The sequence below is a fragment of the Onychomys torridus genome, chromosome 6 (assembly GCF_903995425.1).
Source record: "Onychomys torridus chromosome 6, mOncTor1.1, whole genome shotgun sequence".
Classification (NCBI taxonomy): Eukaryota; Metazoa; Chordata; class Mammalia; order Rodentia; family Cricetidae; genus Onychomys; species Onychomys torridus.
The window spans coordinates 97,941,090-97,962,084 of record NC_050448.1 but is presented as its reverse complement, the minus strand read 5'-3'; the positions used below and the strand labels follow the sequence as shown (position 1 = coordinate 97,962,084).

The 20,995-nt window shown below is 36.7% G+C and overlaps 1 protein-coding gene across 5 annotated transcripts in view; it reads left to right on the top strand.

Annotated features, from left to right (window-relative positions):
* Positions 1-20,148, top strand: part of Fnbp1l (formin binding protein 1 like) — an 83,741-nt gene extending 63,593 nt beyond the window's left edge. For 2 of the 5 annotated variants that reach the window (XM_036189671.1, XM_036189675.1), the window contains 9 exons: positions 566-712; positions 1,698-1,901; positions 3,219-3,377; positions 7,702-7,716; positions 10,506-10,615; positions 12,661-12,793; positions 13,094-13,188; positions 14,789-14,937; positions 16,471-20,138. In XM_036189671.1, coding sequence (XP_036045564.1) covers positions 566-712; positions 1,698-1,901; positions 3,219-3,377; positions 7,702-7,716; positions 10,506-10,615; positions 12,661-12,793; positions 13,094-13,188; positions 14,789-14,937; positions 16,471-16,649 — 1,191 coding nt within the window. In that variant the 3' untranslated portion in view covers positions 16,650-20,138. Of the gene's footprint in view, positions 1-565; positions 713-1,697; positions 1,902-3,218; positions 3,378-7,701; positions 7,717-10,505; positions 10,616-12,660; positions 12,794-13,093; positions 13,189-14,788; positions 14,938-16,470 lie in introns of all 5 variants that reach the window. The other 3 variants (XM_036189672.1, XM_036189674.1, XM_036189673.1) reach the window with 3 other exon arrangements.
* Positions 20,149-20,995: the final 847 nt, after the last annotated feature.

The following is a 20,995-nucleotide window of genomic DNA, read 5'->3' as shown; positions in this document are numbered from 1 at the left end:
TGGCTGAGGGCAAATGTGCCAAGAAGATTAACTTGATGAATTTGCTTGCCTGCCTCGGCCTATTTCCCATAGTGAGTTTGCGCTGCCTTGGTGCTGTGACTTACTGTTTTCCTTTCATGTCGCCAACTCTGAGTTGCTGGCTGCAGTAAGTGTGTGCCATCAATTATGAATACTTCATCCATCTAGTCCTGTGAACCAGCTAATGAGTACTTCTCAGACTTGGGTCTTATGGCTAATTGCGGTAAAAAGTAATTATTGCTAGAATTTGGTTTTCAAGTGGAACATTTCCTGAAAGCATAAAAGTACCCCAATTGAAGAGAAAAAGGTGGAGAGCTGCAGCGCAGAGACCTGGTTGCTGGCTGAGGAATGTTTTAGATGCTCTTGACTGTCAGTATTAAAAGCTTTGTTTTAGTTCCTTTTATTTTTTAACAGGCCTCAGATTGCAAGAATTATTAAGTTTATATAAAAGTAATAGGGAAGAAATCTATCTGGGGAGGTCATTAATTATTCTCCTTCAGACTAGAAAATTCAATTTCCCTTCCTTGTTTGAATTCTGGATTATTAGCAACTACAAGAAATGGATGAACGAAGGACAATTAAACTCAGTGAATGTTACAGAGGATTTGCAGACTCTGAACGCAAAGTCATTCCTATCATCTCAAAGTGTTTGGAAGGGATGATTCTTGCAGCAAAATCAGTTGATGAAAGAAGAGTAAGTACTATATCATTTTCTCTGAATTAATAAATGCAGTGTAGTTCTGCAGTTGAAGTTAATGAAATGGTTTCCCAGTCTTTACTTAGGAATGAAGTAACCTAAGGAATACTTAGTTCTTAATTATATTCTGTATGAGGAAACCTTACATAAGTTAGATTGCTACAATGAGTTGAACTCTAAAATTCTGATTCTTTAAAAGGAACTTTGCAGCTTTATAGTTAATTTTTTAGTCCAAGAGCATAACCTTTGAACTGTGTTTAACTTATAGTGTTAATCTAATGAAAGTTTCAAGAATGGTTAGATCAATCCAGAACTGTCAGAGTTACCTTCAATGCAAGTGTTATTGCTTGTGCTGAGCAAGAAACAAAGGTGTGTGGAATAGTGACCATGAGGAGGAGGAAGAAGAGGGCATCAGGAGTCCAGGACACAGCACAGTCCTGTTCCTGAGGACCTAGATCTAGAAGCATCACAGCTTAGCCAAAGTGTAGCATAGTGTAGATCTGCTTGTTCCTGAGTAAATGCTGAGTGAGTCACTAAGAAGCATGGGCAGGCAGACACTGACCTTCCAAGGGGATAGTGAGAAAAAAGAATAGTCTTGGAGGAGTGTCAGGTCTGTGCCCTGTACTCTAGTCTTCATAGAAAGCCATTCAGTCAGTATTAGCGAAGAGCTACCTGTGACTAACTGAAGCCCTAAATTTAAAAAGGGAAAGCTTTTTAGTTTCTTTCATCAATAGTTCCAAAGTGTGTGTGTGTGTGTGTGTGTGTGTGTGTGTGTGTTTATTTTGTTTTTGTTTTTTACTTTTTTAAATTGAGATCAATGTATTGAATGCTTATTGTAGTGGGGAGAAGTTAAATTCTTTAAACCTTTGGTGATTACTGTAGAGCTATTACTTTAAGCCGTCATTTGAAAAAAAAAAAAGGTTTGAAAGCTAATGTACTGTAGTCAAATAAAATGATTGAAAAATATGTTTCTTATTTATAGGATTCTCAAATGGTAGTAGACTCCTTCAAATCTGGCTTTGAACCTCCAGGAGACTTTCCATTTGAAGATTACAGTCAGCATATTTACAGAACCATTTCTGATGGGACCATCAGTGCATCCAAACAGGAGGGTGGCAAGATGGATGCCAAGTCCACAGTAGGGAAGGCCAAGGGCAAACTGTGGCTCTTTGGGAAGAAGCCAAAGGTAAAAACCCAGAGTCCCCATGTGCTGATCAGACTCTTACTTAGTCCGTAGTTAAGGTGAAGATGTTGGGTGGATAATAATTACCACTAATAGAAGAATAATTTCATTCAGCTTGAATGATTCAATTAATCTTTCACTGTTTAGAAAGCAGTATCTTAATGTTGAGCAATTAATAATGTGGAAGTATTAACTAAGTTTAATATCTAGTTAAATTACATGTTTTTGAAATTCCTTTGCATATAGTTTCTGTCAGAATTCTAAGGCAATGTTTTACTATTACTACTTACTATTACAATGGAAATTCTTAGTTGAAATGAATGATTAAAATCACCAATAATAAATGTCAAGTTAGATGTTATAGTTCACACTACTATAACTTTTTATTATCCATGTGCAATTTTAATGAGAAGGGCTCAATGTTCTTGATTAACTTCAGCTTTAAGAACTTCTAGTTACTAAGAGAAACTTAGTCTTGACTTCTTGTCAAACCCCAGATTTTGATGTGCTGTTAATTTTAGGAAGCTAACCCTAGCTTAACACATGAGCAAATGGAGTAGAAGAGTATTTCTTCTTTGTGTCAACTTAGTGATTGTGCCATACTAATAAGGGGACATGTAGTCCTTCAGTCTGATATGCTGTGCTCTTAAAGGACACTTAACTTAATTCAGTGTGTTGATCTTGGCACATGAAGGTATAGAAAACTCATATTCCTGTCTGTAAGTATCTTTACCGCATTTGTAGAGAACTTGGGCTCTCCCTATGCTTTTAATAATACTGTCCAGTCATGAAGGTGAGCAGTAAGACCTGCTTTGGTCACAGCAGAGTAGCTAGAGCAGCTTAGAGAGGTACGAATGCCAGCAGAGACAGCCCGAGAGGAGAGGTAGGGCATGATGGGAGCTGCTTGCCTATTTATGGTAATTAGATACAGTTTTGGAAGGATTTTGTGTGATAACTTTAACTATAGCGGCTGCCTTTATCTCTTGACAACTACAAGTTAAATATAACCCTTATAGGAATCCATTATGGTGCTAATATGCTAGAATCCAGAGATCTTTTAATCTAGGTTATATTGTTCTCTCTAACATAATTTGTATACTCTATATTTTTAATCCAGCTTGTAAAAAATGAAATCATATTGTTTAAAAGTAACTGACTTTTAAAAGATAGTTTTGGCAAAACTATGTTTACTCTATTTTCATAGAAAACTTTATTTGAAGTGTATTTTGTGAAAAATATGTTGCCAGAAATAGAATTTTCATTTAGGAAAAAAACTATTCACGTTTGGCTTATTGATTCCTTTCTTTATTTCCATATTAGCCACAGTCCCCACCCTTAACCCCTACTAGTTTATTCACATCCAGTACTCCTAATGGGTCCCAGTTTCTCACATTCTCCATTGAGCCCGTGCATTATTGTATGAATGAAATAAAAACAGGGAAGCCCAGAATTCCTTCTTTCAGAAGCCTCAAAAGAGGGGTAAGTTTAATAATGGGTTGAAATGCATGATGGCCTAATTGTGTGTGTAGTGTGGCTTTTTCAATACTCTCCACCCTCATTATAAGGCTCTCTCCTATAAATACATAGTTCAAAGTCACCACAGAATTAAGTATAGCTGCCCTCAAGTAAAAAACAACTCCTCTTTATAACATTTGAAATGTTCAACCATAAAAAATGGTATTATAAAGAGGGTGCTGGGTACAATCATATTTTAGCTTTTTTTGTTTATGTGAAATCATATGTCCACCATTGTCTTGTAATGTATTTACATTTTTAAGACTTTCAGTAATTTGTCACTGAAGATGCTTTTGTAATGACTTGTCACTAATGCTGACTTCACCTACCAATTTTATAGTCTTGTTTTGTCGACAGTAAAATGTCAAGCTTGATTTTAATTGCCCTACTTACTTTAGACACTTAAAATATAATTTCTAATACCTTAATAAAAAACTAAAAGGTCAACGTGGTAGTGGAACACACCTTTGTAATTCCAGCCCCTAGAAGGCTGAGCGGGAGGGTAGATTCTGAGACTAATCTTGGTTACATATGGAGTTTAAATCCAGTCTTGTCTGTACAGAGAAATGACATCTCCAAAAGCAAAAAAAAGTTAAAAAAAAGATAGTAAGTGTATACAAAGTGTTACACATCAAATAATACATTAGAAGGTATCTATTAAATTATAAAGCCTATAAAAGTATTATTAGTAATGTTCATGTGGTATTTGTTTTCTTGAACAGTAACAACAAAACCCTTTTACTAGGATTTTTCCTCCATTCTCTTTTAATTGACTAGTTAGACATCTGCTATTCCTAAGAGTACTCTACAAATGGAAATGTACAGACTAGTAAAATTCAGATGCATTATTAAGCCGTCTTTTAGCAATGACTGTTACACTACTAATGAATAGTGGTTCTCCATTATATTAGTAAGGCTAATTTTTCTTTTTCTTGGTTCTGAAGATTGAGCCTAGGTCTGTGTGTATAAGAAGCACTTACTCTATCACTAAAATACCCTCCTGCCCCTAATTTTTTTTTTTATGTTTGATTTTTTTTTAAGTAGCACTCTCAATTACATAGCGATAATTTAAGTTAATTTATAAGATTTTTGGCCATTTGAAAGACATAGATGTGATACCATATTTACCATCTGATTATTAACAGTAATAGCTTGCTCTTTCCTTTCTGTAACTTTTCCCAAAATTAAAATGCATTTTAGCCATCTGAAGAACAACATGTATTTGTTTAGGGCAAGATCACATTCTTTATCTAACCAGTAAGACAGTATGAGAAGCTCTGCTGATGGCAGTAATGCAGAGGTTATCCCTGTGTGTCTTCCCACTGCAGCTCCATCCCCCAACTTAGCTAACTGAGTGTGGGTAATAGAGGGATTGATGACCTTCAGAAAGGTCCCCACAGGCAAATCTGTGTTTGATGACAAGCATCCTGGCTGTCAGTTTGGAAAGCTGTTTATGCTTGCTTGAGAGATTTTACTTGGAATTTCTTTTGCCATAGTTATGAGGTAGAATTCCTAAGTTGCTTCTCATAGCTATATGAAGCAAATTTAAATTATATGGAAAAAAATTAAAGCAATTAGAACTGTAAAGCCTGGAGGAGAATCTTAAATGTGTGACATTCTTATTGAATAATTAGCAGCTAGAATCTTAGAACTGCAGCACTTAAAAATTGTTAGCTTGCTCATTATTCGTTTTATTTTCATATGTTGCTTTAATTTAAATAGTCATAAATTATTTTTATAATTTTTGAAAACTGAAATCTCCTTCATATCTTGGTTACCATAATAACCAAGAAGAAGGCAGTGTGCAAGGTAGAAACTAGGACAGATGAACCCAACTAGAGGATTAGAGGACAGAGCAGGGTGGGAAGCATTTATCTTGGGATTGAGAAATTTTTATATTTGATCAATTTGATTGGTCTTCCAATTTTACTAGGTAATATTTCAAAATTAATACTAGAGACAGATGTTTTCTTTCCACTTAAGAATTCCACGAGGAAAGTAAACCTTTTAATTTTTACATGGATTTCAGTCCAGTAAGTTTACAATGTAGGTGTATATACTCACTTTTAAAGAAAAACTGGTGTATGTATGCAGTCTCATAATTAACAATTTGAAAAATGTTACATCAGAGGGATGTTTTTGAGTTTGGCAGTGGTGCCACTGGCTCTGACCTAAGGTATAAGGTTCTATCTATAATGCCCTCTGTGACGTCAAGCTCTAAGTTTCAATGACTGTTTGGGAAATAGACCCAAATTTGACTGCTTAATACACATATTAACATTCTTAAACTACTTTTTTTCATAGACATCCACTTTCAAAGTAATAGACTTTCCTAGCTTGTAATAGCAGTTCATATTTGTGTTTTTATAATCTTAAAGAGTTTAGAGTTACTCTTTTAAGCTTTTATATATTCAGAATATAGTTCCCAGGGTTTTGATCTGTTTCAAGATGAAACAGACCTAGTTATTTTTGTTCCTTTACTTAATGTTAGTTCTCCTGTATTCTATAATGCCTAAAGATGCAGTGATTATATGAAATTTCCTAATTTATAAACTATTTCTATATGAAGCTCTGGTATTTTTGTGTTGAACATGTACTATTTTAAAACAGATTATGTAAATATGTAAACTATATTTACAGAGATCTTTAATTTTCAGTGAACTATAAATTTACTTTCTGCTTGTTAGTTAAACTAGATAAGCTAAAATAGAAACATTTGATATTTCAAGTATAATTATCCTGTTTTCTCTAAAAGATTAAAATGTACATTAGGAAAGTGATTATATCACTGAGTAGTGAAAATTAGTATAAAAGATGTGGCAACTCACTTGACTAGTTTATTCCTTCTCATATATAATTTTGTTGGTGTTCAAAGAATACTGTGAATATTTTCCTTAATTTAAAGCTTTCTATTTTTCTCACTGAATTTTTTGATAGAAAAATAAATTGATATTTTTCTTCTTTACTGACAGTCTAAAGAATGTTAAGCTTAGTTTAGAAAGACAATGGATAGCAAATGTCATCTTTTCGTCATAATCATTAATATACATGGCCAACTCATCAGAGATAAGGGGTAGATATTTTTACTAGATATTTATTAAATTTCTTTAAATTTTTATGTGAAATTTTATCTGACATCTATTTTACCTTTCCTTAAAAGAACATTATGATTTAGAAAACAGAGAAAATGCATTTTTTATGAGGGGTACTGGGGATTTAACCCATGCACATGTGAGGCAAATAGCCTGCCACTGACATGTATCTCCAGGTCCCCAAAATGAAGACATTCTAAAGCTTGCTAAATGTGATAAGTGTGAAGACTTGTAAGATGCATATTCTAGGCCACTATGTGTGTGTGTGTGTGTGTGTGTGTGTGTGTGTGTGTGTGTGCGCGCGTTTGTGTGTGTACTCGTGTGATATATATTTTGTGCCATTTGCAGAATCCTGTTGTCAAAGTGGTTTATGATATTTTGATTCTATAAGAGCACCTGTAGTTGATCTCTTCAGACTCTGTTCATATCTTCTGAAAGCATAATCTTTATTCAGTTTGCTAAAACTGAAGTTACGGATTTAGTGCTGTTTTTCAGGCACATGGATTTCAGAATGAAACCTTAAAAATAAAAAATTTATTTTCAAAGCAAAACCTAACCTATATCTTTGTGTCTACTAAGTATGTAGAGAGAATTTGGTACAGGGTAAATCATTTGTTATTTTTATTTTAAAAAATAGCACCTCAAGAATGTTACCTTTACCAAACTTTGATATATTTAAACCCAAAATAGTGTTTGAAGTATGAAACTAAAGGAAATGATGCTTTCTTTAGTGCATTGGGAAGGACATTCTGGTTTTTAAACTTTTCATAGATTCCTTTGAAATGGCTGACATTAGATCTTTTTGATTCAACACATTTCAAATATCAGTGTTTCTGAAAATGAATGATCGGAATAAATGCCATCATAAAACTCTCTTCAAATGAGAAGATGTGATGTTGCAGGACAATTCACATTTGAGTTTAGTGAAATTAGAAAATATCTGCCCATTATCAGTGTATGCTTTCTTTCCTTTTTCTGTTTTTGTGCAAATGATTTGCTTTCCCAAGTGTGCTTAAAGCTTTTTTTCTTTCTTTCTTTCTTTCCTTTTTTTTTTTTTTTTTGGCAGAATTGTTTGGATTGTAAAGTGTACATAATTTATTTTAATATTGTAAAAAATATAGGTTATTGCATCTTCTGTATTATGATTTCATGTGAATAATTTACCATTTCTTTCTGTTTTCCATTGAACTATTCAGTGGTCGGTGAAGATGGTAAGCCCTGTGTGCTGATCTCTATACTGTGCCAACATTACTTCATCCCAGAGCATTGTTTTGTTTAACTCAGAACAAGTGTTAAAGCACTTCCCGCATTTTCAACTTGTGTGTTTTTCTTCTTTTTATAATTCGTAGTCCAACATATGCCAATACCTTTCGGGTGTCCTAGATTTGACAATTATGTGGTTAACTGTCATCAACCCATCAAATTCTTAAATGTTACTGGATGGAATCCATGTCATGTTAAAGAGAATTTAAAATTTTTTAATAAAATTTTAAAATTTACATGATGAGCAAAAGTTCATGTTATATAGAAGTAAAATTTAGAAAAAATATTTTTCTTTTTAAATTGACTTTTTTAAAAGATCATACGAATTTAATGTTTACTTTATCATAAGAATTATTAGGTTTGTCTAATAAAGAAAAAAAGTTTTGTTAGTTTATTATGGACTCAGTGCTTTGTTCAGAATCACAGGTAACCTGTTTTGTGTGTGAGTGTGTGAGAGTGTGTGTCCCCATCCCTCAATGTTTGAGGTGTTCCTATATACGTTTATTCACACAAATTGATGAATTTACATTATGAAGAACTAATACCCAAATTATTGGGTGCTTGTATAGAAAACTATGCACGCAGATTTAGAAAGCAGGTTACTGTTTTAGACATTTGTAGTTGAGACTTTTATAAGTTCCTTGGTAGTAAGAGAGGTTGTTAAATGCCTTGCATGCTGTTTTGAAGTCCTTGATAAATAGAATGGGCTTGTTTCGTGCACTTACATAAGAATGGATTATAATGTTGAAATGGGATGTTAGAAATGCAAGTGCCTTGATACTGTTGTTAAAACATTTGATAACAAAGTTGTATTTGGGATAGACTGATATTTGGAAATGGATAATGGCCAGTTTTACCCCCCCCCCTCAAAAAAAAAACCCATTATACTGAAATGTATTTCTTTATTTCCTTAAGTAATTTTCACGCTTTTCAGGAACATTTTTCGAAATATAAATTGGAAGGTTTTCTTTGTACTGTTTCATGATAGTGTAATCCCTGGACCCCAAATTAGAATGAATCTAGCAAATTATATTGATCATTAACTAGTAAACTTAAAAGAACTTTATGTAGGAAATTTTTATGTTCTGTTATTTAGTTTAGATTTAACTGATTGACGTTGCTAGTATATATCTATACCCGATAAAAAACAAATGCCACCTAAAACAGGGGCTTCACTTTTAGTCATCCTCCCTGTTGAATGCCCATAGTGTGTAGGCCACTGAGGAAAGATTCAAAGAGGTTCTTGTTTTAGTTAACTAACATTTGCTCGTGGCTTTTCCTGGGAGTTTCCCCGTTTAAAAGTAAATAATGCAAGCATGGAGAGGTGGCTCAGTCCTTACAGAGGACCCAGGTTCTAGTCCTAGCACTCACATGGTGGCTCACAACTGTCTGGAACTCCAATTCCAGAGGGTCCCATGCCCTCTTCTGGTGTCGGCAGGAATGAGGTGTATGTACCAACATTGATGCAGGCAAACATACATACACATAAAATAATAAAATAAAATAAATAAAGGTAAATAAAGTGACCTTGTACATAGTGAAATCAAGCTATTAAGCATATGTTAAAGGTATTAGTAGCCCAGAGAGCAAGAATACATTTTATTTTGTAAGTGTGTCTCAGCAGCTAATTGGAATGTAATATGTTAATACAGGTTATATTAAATGGATTCAGTAGTTAATAATGGTTTTGTTATAGTCACTAATAATGTAACTGAAGTAACAATGACTAAAATAACATTTAAGAGGAAAGTGGAACCAAGTATGGTGACACACTCTTGCAACCCAAACACCAGGAGGCTAAGACAGTAGGCCTTGGAGTTCAGGGCTGGGCATAGTCTTCAGGAAAAAGACATCGTTAATAGAGAGTCTATACCTAGATACTAGTACTTCACTTACCTACATTTAGAAGCATTGAAACCTTCCTCAGCAAGAACCCATCCTAAAGGATGGTGTCATGTGTTTGTAATGGTAGCACTTGAGAGACTGAGGCTGGAGCATCTGAGTTCACATTATAGGCTGTAGTTAAGAGTCTGCTGTCTCAACCAAATAGAGAGAGGGAAGTGGAATTACATCTTTAGAAACAGCTGAGGTGTGTCACTCAGTTTTACAAAAAAAAGATTAGAAATGTAGTCCATGTTATGAATATAGTTTCCAGTCTGTAGACTGTACCTTTAATTTTTTTAGTGATCAGATTTTGTTTCCAAAGAATGGTCTAATAAATGTAATCATTCAAAAACTATCTGCAGTATTGAAATATACTTCTTAAATCAGTTGTCTTTATGCGGTAAGTTGCTTATCTTGCTCAATTATGAATTTTATATTATTTTGCACATTCATGGTATTCAGGATGTCACGACAGTGAATTTTATTCCATAAGGTTCTGTGTAAGAGAGTACATGCACAGTAATAAAATAAGATAAACAAAAAATGTTTTGTGTTCCCATTCTGTTGTTACTGTAAGAAGACTCATGTGTTTATTTTAACTCTGCCAAGACTTGAAATAGTGTGATAGACTTATTACTCACCTGTATTTGGTGAGGTTTCTGTTTTTCTTTCTGCCTGTTTTCATGTTTTTGTAAGTATTGAAATTTAAGCTTTTACTAATATACCTATATAAATTTCTAAAGATTGAGGCTAATTAAAACTTGAAGTTAGCATTCATATTTTACACAAAGGTAAAGTTGAAAAGTAATATACCTTAAAATGTCTGTAGTAGTGACTTGGACTCTCTTTTCAGGGCCCAGCGCTGGAAGACTTCAGTCATTTGCCGCCAGAGCAGAGGCGCAAGCGGTTACAGCAGCGCATCGACGAGCTCACCCGGGGGCTGCAGAAAGAGTCGGACCAAAAGTAGTGCTCCTAAGTCCTCCTGTCCTTCCTTTCAGGGTCGCGAGTGGGACTGACACATGGAGTATCTGAAAACCATTCAGTCTGGGCTGGGGAAGAGTTCAGTGGGAAGAGTACTTGCCTGGCATTCATGAGGACCTGAGTTTAACCCCTGTCATCCCCTCCCCTCAAATCATATATCCCAGTTGAAACACTTTCTAAGACTTTTTCAAAAAAATTTATTTATTTTTATTCCATATGTATGAGTGTTTTATCTGCATGTATATCTATGCATCACTTGCATGCCTAGTGCCTGTAGAGGCCAGAAGACCTTTGGAACTGGAGTTACAGTGGTTGTGAACCTCCGTGTGGGTGCTGGGAATAGAACTTAGGACCTCTGGAAGAGCAGTCAGTGATCTTAACTTCTGAGTCATCTCTCCAGCCCTGAAATAGTGCCCCCCCCCCCATCTTTTTTTTTTTTTTTTTAAGGGGAAAATACACTACCTACACTAGAAAACTTTATGGTTTATATATTATTTAGGCAAAAATCAAATGTCAGTTTTTTTTAATTGCGGATTTTTGTTAGTTGCTATTAGATTTCCTTCCATAAATTTGTAAAAACAAAACAGAAACCCAAAGCATGGTAATTCATTGTAAAGAGTAGTTTTATGAGCGCTAACAACCTCTTATATTTTATATATTTTTAAAATTATAAATTGAGTTGAGTACAGTTGTTGGAGGGATTATATACACTACTCATCAAGCATTTTACAGGGAGCATGTTGTTAAATCCTTCAAAATAGCTATCTGAGGTTAATGTTACTATATAAATAGAGAGTGGAACTTGGTTTGAAATTGTGTAAAGTGTAGTACTAGGACAAAGGGGGAGAGTACAGGATGGGTCAGGAAAGTCTTAACTCCTTACTATCTTGTAGCATTCTATTGGTAATAGGGGAGTGGCTGCTAGGACATTAGCAACTGTACTAACCAACACTGAACTTACATAATGAGTAGATCAGAGGTTAGGAGAGGAGACAAGGAGACTCGTTAGGGAACTAACTTGTAGATACTGAGAGAACTATAAAATTAATTGAAAAAAAAAAAACCAAGAAAAATAAATTTAGAGTTGGAAGTAATAGTTTTGCTTATGTTTTGTGGAAAATCCACATGGAAAGTGTCTGGTTAAGTTTGGAAATATATATCTAGAACTTAAGAAAAACTAGAGAATCCTCTGAAGATGAAAACATTCTACAGTGGAGTGTAGGAGGAGATGAGAAGAAACTTCTTGTCATCTTATGTAACAGACATTTAAAAGTTGAACAAAAGGAGAGCAGCCAGTGAGTGATTGTTCAGAAAGCAGAGGCGAAGGGAAGAAGTGGAAACTAGAAAGAACCCTTAGGTCAAGAAGGAAAAGAGTATTAAGGAGCCTTAGTCAACAGTGTCAGGTGCTAGTGTCCCCAGCACTGATTGGGCATCATCTAAGGTAATGTGACTAGAGAGGAGGCGGCAGGCTCAGAGGACTGGCACACAGCTGAAGGGGCACACTTCAAGCTGCTGTTTCTAGGTGGGGGGGATGACAGTGATGCTGTGGGAAATGGTAAGGGATGCTGGCGGAGTAGTGCTGCTCAGTGCACACATAATTGACTGAGAGCCGGGCATGGCGCCATCCATCTATAATCCTGCACATGGGAAGATCAGGAGTAAGGCCAGCCTGGGCCACCTAGTGAGACCCTGTTTGGGAAGTGATGAGTGTAAGAACAGTGTGGAATATTCTACTGGCTATTTATTAAGCCCATGTGTGTATAAGTTATATAAGACCTGAGAAATGTGTTTTATAGTAGAAGTCTTTTAAATGTAAACACTCAAGCACACTCATGTTTTACAAGTCTTCCTTAAATTCCTGACTGTGTACACATAGTCATATCCATAGTCAGCCTTATGTGAATTGTCTTTGTTAGGATGCATTTGTCTAAGCTTAGAATGTGACTTTTTAAGGTTGAGATAAACTTCAGTCTCCAGTGAAACTCTAAGTGGATGTTTTAATTTTGTGGTTTCCTTTTGTTTCTCAGAGAAGCACTCAACAAAATGAAGGATGTATATGAGAAAAATCCACAAATGGGGGATCCAGGAAGTTTGCAGCCTAAATTAGCAGAGACCATGAATAACATTGACCGCTTACGAATGGAAATCCACAAGAATGAGGTACATTTGTTAACTCAGCAGTCTGTGATAAAAGTATATTTTAAAATATTTTATAAGCTTAATTGTGATAGATTAGATTTTGCCAGACTTATATACCAATATTTATGTTTAATTTGGAATTTGTGAACTGAAAGTATCATTATGGTATATAATTATCAAATTAACAGCCTACTGGTTTTGTTCTTTGATGTTTGCATTAGAATAAAATTTCCCTAAGAATCATTAAGTCTCAGAGTACATTTAAATTTAGGGTGCCTTAGAAGTTTCAGACTAACCGATCTGTCTTTTTTTCTCCTGAAGGCGTGGCTCTCCGAAGTTGAAGGCAAAACTGGTGGGAGAGGAGACAGGAGACACAGTAGTGACATCAATCATCTTGTGACACAGGGCAGAGAAAGGTCGGGCTTTTGTTTCTTTTCATTTTCAGCCTTTTGTGCCCCCATTAGTAAGCTTGGTGTTAACTAACAGTCATTTGAAAGTGTTTTGAACCTTAGGTAATGGCTGTAGGTAAATTGGAAATTTCATCTTGTTCAATTCTAGTTTTATTATTACATCCCTGAGCATCTAAGTATAAAAACAACAATGATAACAACGAGCAGGCCTAGGAACCTCAGGGATGGGAGAGATTCCCTTGAGGTCTTTATGGAGTTGGTTAGCTTAGGATGGGGGGAGGAGTGGGGGATGCTGTCAAATTGCTTACCGTTTGGAAGAAGAAAAGGAGCTATGTCTCAGTTTGAACAATTTTCAACTTAGTTTTTGCAAGGTCTCCATACTGTTTATGACATGTCTTTCCTTTTTTTTTGTTTTATCATTAAAAAAAACCCAGTGAACTGGGCTTCATCTTTGAGAAACTTTGAGAGGCTTACTGTCAGATATTGTTTACTAATTACAACACAATTCCAGCAAGCCTGTTTTTCATAATTTCCTTAACCTCAGTTTCCTAAAATTGCAGAATGGAAGTTAAAACACACACTGTACAGAGTCCTGTGGACAAAGGAAATGGTGTAAGGCAGCTAGTAGTGAAGTGCCTGATGATAGTGTGCGTCTCACGGGTGTGAGAGTGCCTTCTCTCCAGCTCCCGTCACTTCAGAAAAGAGTCTTAAGTTGTCGGGAAAGAGCCACTGATAACTGGTTTTTGTTAGTAGGTTAAAAACCCAGGTTATATGGATTTGGTTTCTCTAGTATGTGTGGCTTTAAAATGCGGTTTTCTAACTTAGCTAGGAGTGGTATTAAATCTACTGGGGTGTGCTTGCCTGAGTTCTGTCCATTTTTTTGGATTTTCTAAGTTACTGATTTCCTTTAATCAGTTGGAAATTATCTTGTTTGAATTTGGAGTCTTCTGATTTTAAGTAGCAAAATGAATTTTTGCACTGTAAATAATTTAAGGAACAGCCTCGATAATATTCTCAAGGACTCAGGTTTTTTTTCTACCTCTTGGCTGTCCCTCTTGTAGTACTGGATTTGTTTTAAGGCTCCATCTGATTTTTTTAAAGCTTGCGGTTTTTCTCCGGGTTCAAGGAGGAAAGGAAGTGAGTGTCTTGGGGCCGTCCTGGGCAGAGCGCTTCTGTCTGATGGTCTGCAGGAGCACTAGTGAACTGCTTACCTCTGTGATGTGCTGTGTTCATAGCTTCTCCTGAGCAGGATCATAGACCCCTCACTGTGGACTGGGCTGGCTGAATCTGCTGCGGAATAGCTCTGATATTAGAAAACTTGTGTCTACTACATTGGTCCATTTCTTCTTTAGATCCTGCAATAGTGAGGTGTATTTACTGAGCATTACTCTAGAACATTGTAATCTTTTAAGTGTTTACTTTAGGAAATGAAGTGAAGAATCATTTTATATTACACAAGCAATTTACATAGTTAATGTTTGAAAATAGGGCTCAGTATGGAAGTATGACATTGATACCTAACTTCTCCTGAGATCAACTTATAAATAATGCACAAAGAGTTGTCATGTTTGTAGTACTTGATCAGAGATACTTTCGTGGTTTTTAGTCCTGAGGGAAGTTACACCGACGATGCAAACCAAGAAGTCCGTGGGCCACCACAACAACATGGCCACCACAGCGAATTTGATGATGAATTCGAAGATGATGATCCCTTGCCTGCTATTGGACACTGCAAAGCTATCTACCCTTTTGATGGTATGGTCTTCTTAATATATAATACTCGATAGATTGGTTCCTCAAAATATGTTTATCACTTATTTTAGTATTCTTAGCTAAATGATATATTGTCAGGAAATTACATTCCTGGTTCATGAATTGCATATAGTATTACCTCCACCTCTGCACATACAACTGAATTGAAAGAGAAAGACATGTATGTTGCCAGAATGCTAATACACCTATCATCTCTAGGTAATAGAGAATTTTCCCCAAATCCTATTTCTTACACCTTCTTGTGCTCAAAAAAGCCAAAGCAGCTTGAACATGTAGCCCAAGCCAGGCAGTAAATGACTCTTCATGCTCTTCACTGCAGCTAAATAATATCAAGAGCCAGGCATAAGGCATAGCTGAACGTCACCATTGTGTGCTGGTTCTGCAGGCTTCTCCTTGAGATGAGAGTAGAAAGAAAGTGGTAGTTTCTGACTGTGGTGCCTTCTGTGATGGCTGGAGTACAGGCTTTGGAGGGCAGCAGTTGTGGCCCTCTCTGAAGACTTTTAAGCAGTCCTTTAACTAACAGAAGAGCAGAATAGCATCTTCGTCAGCAATTGTGAAATGCTCTATAATTTAACACCCTTCTCCATGTGTTGGTTTTACAATTGAGTAAAGTCTTTAGTTACTCTTTCACTTTTAAAAAACATGTTTAAAGGGATAGGGAGACCCCTATAGGGTAAAGACACTTGCCACCAAGCCTGAGGACCTAAGTTTGTTCCCAGGGCCCATGTGGTAGAAGAGAGCTGATGCCTGAAGTTGTCCTCTGACCTCTACACTTTGGCTGCGCGTGCGCGCGCGCGCGCGCGCGCACACACACACAAATATAATAGGCTTTCCATTTTTGTGTATATGTGTGGTATACATATGTGTGTGTGTGTGTGTACACATGTGGGTATATGTCTGTATGTGGGTGCATGTGTGTATGTGGGTAGATGTGTGTATGTGGGTGCATGTGTATATGTGGGTACATGTGTGTATGTGGGTTCATGTGTGTATGTGCGTACATGTGAAGGCCTGAGTCTAGTGTTAGGAGTCATCCTTAATTGTTCTTTCACTTTATTCAGGAGTCTTTCAGTAGAACCTGGAGCTCATTGATGTGGCTGGTCTGGCAAGCCAGCTTGCTCTGAGGAACCCCCCTGTTTATATTCTTTCTTGTGTTCCACTCTCTCACACCCCTACTCTTTCCTGATCCCTGCTTCATGAAGTTTTTGGATAGGCACTGCTCAAATTTGGAGAAAGAATTGGAACTGTGAAATAGTGTTTAGACTGCTGCTGTGGCCCAGTTACGGAATCATTATACAGCAGATGACTCTCAGCAGCCTCGTGGACACTTTGTGTAGATCAGATGACAGTGTGTACAGTTACGTTGAGTAAACTAGGAAATGTTACAGGAAGGATGCTCTTGCATCTAGGTACAATGAAATTTAATAGTAGTTCGTATTAATATGTTGTATTTATGACTTTTATTAATTACTGCAGTGTTTTAATTCTGCTCTTGCTTTGAAAACTTTGACCTAGGGCATAATGAAGGTACTCTAGCAATGAAAGAAGGTGAAGTTCTGTACATTATTGAGGAGGACAAAGGTGATGGATGGACAAGAGCCCGGAGACAGAATGGTGAAGAAGGCTACGTTCCCACAACATACATAGATGTAACTCTAGAGAAAAACAGTAAAGGTGCAGTAACTTATATCTAAACTAACCAGGCATCTTTGTGCCATGTATAACATAAAATGACAACACATTCCACAGGTCAGAAAAACCAAAAAGTCAAGGGCATCCTGATCTATTATTGTTTATTGTTCACTATGTGAGCTGAGTGCAGGCCTGATCAGAGAGATGTGAATATTGCCACAAGAAACTCTCTTTGACGCCTTACTGTTCAAGTGATGTTTGTGTGGAAGCTTATTTGATGCCTTTTGCTTTCTGTCCTGCCTAAGTGTGTGTAAAGGATGTGTGCTTTTCTGCCTTATAAATAATAGATTTGCTTATTAGGCAAGAATCATAGGTAGAATGTTCCCTGACCTCTTCACTTCAGAAACAACAGTGATTGTTGAATTGAAATAAACAAACCTGTTCTGAACTGGAGAAACTGATTCCTAGAAGCACCTCACCTTAGGAGTTTGAATTTATAGCTTCAGGTTCTAGGAAGAAAAATAATAGTTGGATAATTGGGTAAAATAACAGTCATTGTCCTTGCTATTCTTCACTTGGTTTCCTAAAGAAAGAAAGTGAATACCTGGTATATAGTCTACTATTTAATATGAGCTCAGCATGGCATCACAGGATAAATCACCTGGTGGAGCTTGTATGCAAATAAAACAGCATTGAGACCTAACAAATTTTCAGGTCTACTGGTAATTTTCAGTGATGTACAAAGTTCATTGCAAGTTAATTTTAAAGTTGTGCTTTTCACTTGAAGATGTCTTTTAGGAATATTACATTAGTGCTCATTTAGCATTTGGCAGTTACTTGTAAGAGAAACTGAATCTAATTCAGTGAAGATAGAGGACAGTCTGGAATAGAGGAAAATGCTGGTAATGTTGGCTCTTAGAGGAGAAACATTTTCACTAAGATGAAAGAAGGCCTCTGTACCACCATTGAGGGACTCATTTTAGTGGGATAACTGACTGTCAGAGTAGATACCTTTTTTCCAATGTATCACCACAAGCATCTATTGGAATCCTTGTCCAGTCAAGAGTCCTACAGTGTGGTAGTCCTGTGGCCACACCCTAGTTCATTGAGTGGGAAAGTAAAGAGAGGAAGCAGGAACACTGGCCTTTGCTTATCTTGTGTTTCAGAGTTGTCTGGTGTTTTTAGTAGTTGACTATAAAATACTTTGAGGAACATTTGGGACAGACACTTTAAACTGAATGCCCCTTTTGGTCTTACCAAAGGTCTTCAGTAACTGTTTTTTTCTTTTTCCTCCTGGACTGCAGGTTCCTGAAGAGGGTTTCTGAGGAAATGGGCAAGATGTTGAAGGAGGTTACATGCAGCTGCTTTTGGGGGGAGGGTATTAGAGTGTCAGGCTCAAAGAGAAAGTGAGAGAAGCAAGTTGCATGAATGCATGCAGATTTTTTTTACTAACTTCATTAGCATTTCCATACATTAAAATCATTCTAGTACCAGTCCTTAAATTCCTAGTTCACAGTTGTTCACATGGAAGAAGAAGAAGAAGAAGAAAAGCCAGCAATGGCTGACCTCTTTTGTTCATTTATTTTACTGATACCAAATCAGAAAGAATGCAGAGCTGTCTTCACGTTTGTCTTACTTTGGGCTGTCCCAGTAGGACTGTCTTCCTCAGCTCTGTTTTGATTGGCTTTTAGACCCGTCATGTGTTAGAACCCTTGCCATTTGTCAGTGTCTGCCTGCACCACCTCCGTGCTTGCTTAACACCCTGTTGCATGTGTAGAGTGATCTGGGCTTAGAGTTTTCAGGCATGTCTTTGTAATCCCCTGTTCTTGTCCAGGCCTTTGTTTCCTTCTGCATTTGTAGTGCAAATCACTTTGTCAAACATCTCAGCACTAATGTTTCCACCTTAGTATTTGTGTATGCTGCTAAAACTTCCCCACTGCAAACATTCCAGTTTTGGCATTATGAAGACATAGTCTGTGAACCTGAAGTATTTATGATAAGAAAAAGAAAACATCTCTGCTCTAGCCTACAGCCCAGTTAAAGAACTCTGTGACATGTGACACATCTTCAGCACCTCAGTCTGGGAAGAATCTAGTCAGCACTGAAGTCCTGGCATAATAAACACAGAGGATACAATCGCACCACCGAAAGGACTGTTGTCAAAAGTCAGCTGCTTCCATTCAAATGCTGCCTTAAACTCGAGTGCCTCAATCTGTTGATTGCCAACACTACCACTCCAGTATCCCACAAAGGGCTTTACGTGCCAGCTCAGTGCTCCCCTCCAACTCTGCAGCGGCGTCTCCGCAGCTGTGATGTAGCTCGGTAGGTGGCTTTTAGAGCTCTACCATGTGCAGTGGTGCATCTTCAAAGTTATGCATCCAACTAAAGACCTCTCCCAGTCCATTTTACTTTATCAGTATATTTATGAGAAGTTTGATGGGCCTTCCCCATGGTCTTTTAACGGGGTGATGACGATCTCATTTGATTATTACAATGATAGTCTGTTTCCAAGTGATGCTTTTGTTTGAACCAGATAAAATTTAGTGAAACTTTGTAATGATCTATGTGCACTTTTACTTGTAAAATTGAAATTTCTGTATGTTTATACTTGTAAATACAATTGTCGTTAGTGCCCTCATTGCTCATGTTGTCCTGCCTCGCATTTGTGATTCTGTTAATGACTTGTATCTGAACTAATTTCTTAGTGGTCTTGTAACAGGGAGGTGGGTGGGGTGGGAGGGTGATTTGTACCACTGAAGCTCCATTAATTTGATTCTTTACTGTTTTGAGGGGAGAAAGAGAATGTGAAATGTTCTGTGTATTGTTGGATTTCAAGCAATATTTTAGAAACTGTGTGACTGCTTTAATAATTTTTCCAGTGCTATTTGAAACATACTACCAGTTATACTAAAGCTGAATGACAATTGTGTGAACATTAATGCCTTCATAAGATCAAGTACACCACTGTTATGCAGCTGACATATAGCGTATTACCTTTGAGGCTAGTAAACTATACAGTTTTAGATATTAAATCTCGTTACAGGGTTATTTATAGAATGTGACATTATTCTATACTGACAGACTACATGAAGTAGTTTTAAAAAGTAGTGCTATTTTTGTTTGAGAAGTTAGCAATGAGAAGGAATTGTGACTCGGCTCTGTTTGTCTTCTGTACAAAGCCTGAAGTGCGTATGTTTTCTAACAATCACAGAGGGCAAAGTTCAAAGCTTTCTTGAAAAAACTGTTCTTTTCAAGCTACTGTGTGTTTTTCTAAAGCTTGGGTTTGCTTCCATAGGAAGCAGTTCCTTCATGTGGAGTAGTGCAGCCTATATATGGGTTATAACATTTGAAAAGACCCTTGTACTTGCACAGTGTAAGTCATTCCTAAATCATTCTTAAACTTTGAACACGTGACCTGTCAAGGAGAACTCTCTTAATTTTGCGGTAATTTTTGTTCTTTGTGCACATACTGATTTCTTATGATAAAATGCCTTGTTTATGATAGTGTTCTCTGTTGAGAATATTTTCATGGAATAAAACAGTCTTTTCATGGTCAGTAAAATGTGTTCTTATCCTTTCCTGCTCTTTGAACCAAAAAGATGTGATATTTCTGTTAAGTATGATAGAGTTCAGATAACTCAAAGTGGACACTAAGTTCCCAAAGTGTGACAGTCTTTGCGAGAAGCGGTTTAGCACTTGATTCTGTTTTTTAGATTCTCCCAAGCTTTGCTAAAACAAAGAATAGATTTTAATTAGAGTGAATTTAAATCCAGTGTGATAATTTGAGATTATTTTTACTCAGCAGTAGCCATGTGGCACAGTCTTCCTTTGTCCTCATCTTCTCCCCTGCATCTGTAAGAGCTGTCCCTGGACCACACGGTCTGATCTGGCCACTGCACATTGGCCAGCATTTCCTTCCTGAGTAAGTTGCAAAGCATCCATGCTTCCTGGGAAAAGAAAATGCATGGAAAGAGAACATTTGCTGCAATTAGTGAAACATTTATCAGTAACTTTCAGGAAGTCCAATTTCACAAGAGTCACCTCTTAAAAAGGCAAGTACTCACCCATTACTGCAGGTTTTCAGAAGCCCAAAGAGAATAAAGCATCAGGAGAGAATCTGGGCAGTGAGAGGCTGACATTTTTGTGATGATGAAAATTGAAAGATCAGCGCTGGAGTTTGGGAGTAGACACAAGCAAAACACTGAAAATAGCGCAAAACTTTCCAACATTACAGCTTCAGGTGAACAGAAGGGTTTCTTGTTTTTGTTTTTTAGGGTAGAGGGGATGTCCAAAACAATAAAGAAGGCTTCTAACTATCTGGAAGGAAAAGGAGCCCAGCCCTGTTCAGAAGGATGTCACTGTGTTAGGGTTCTCTAGAGGATCAGAACTGATTGGATGAATCTATAAT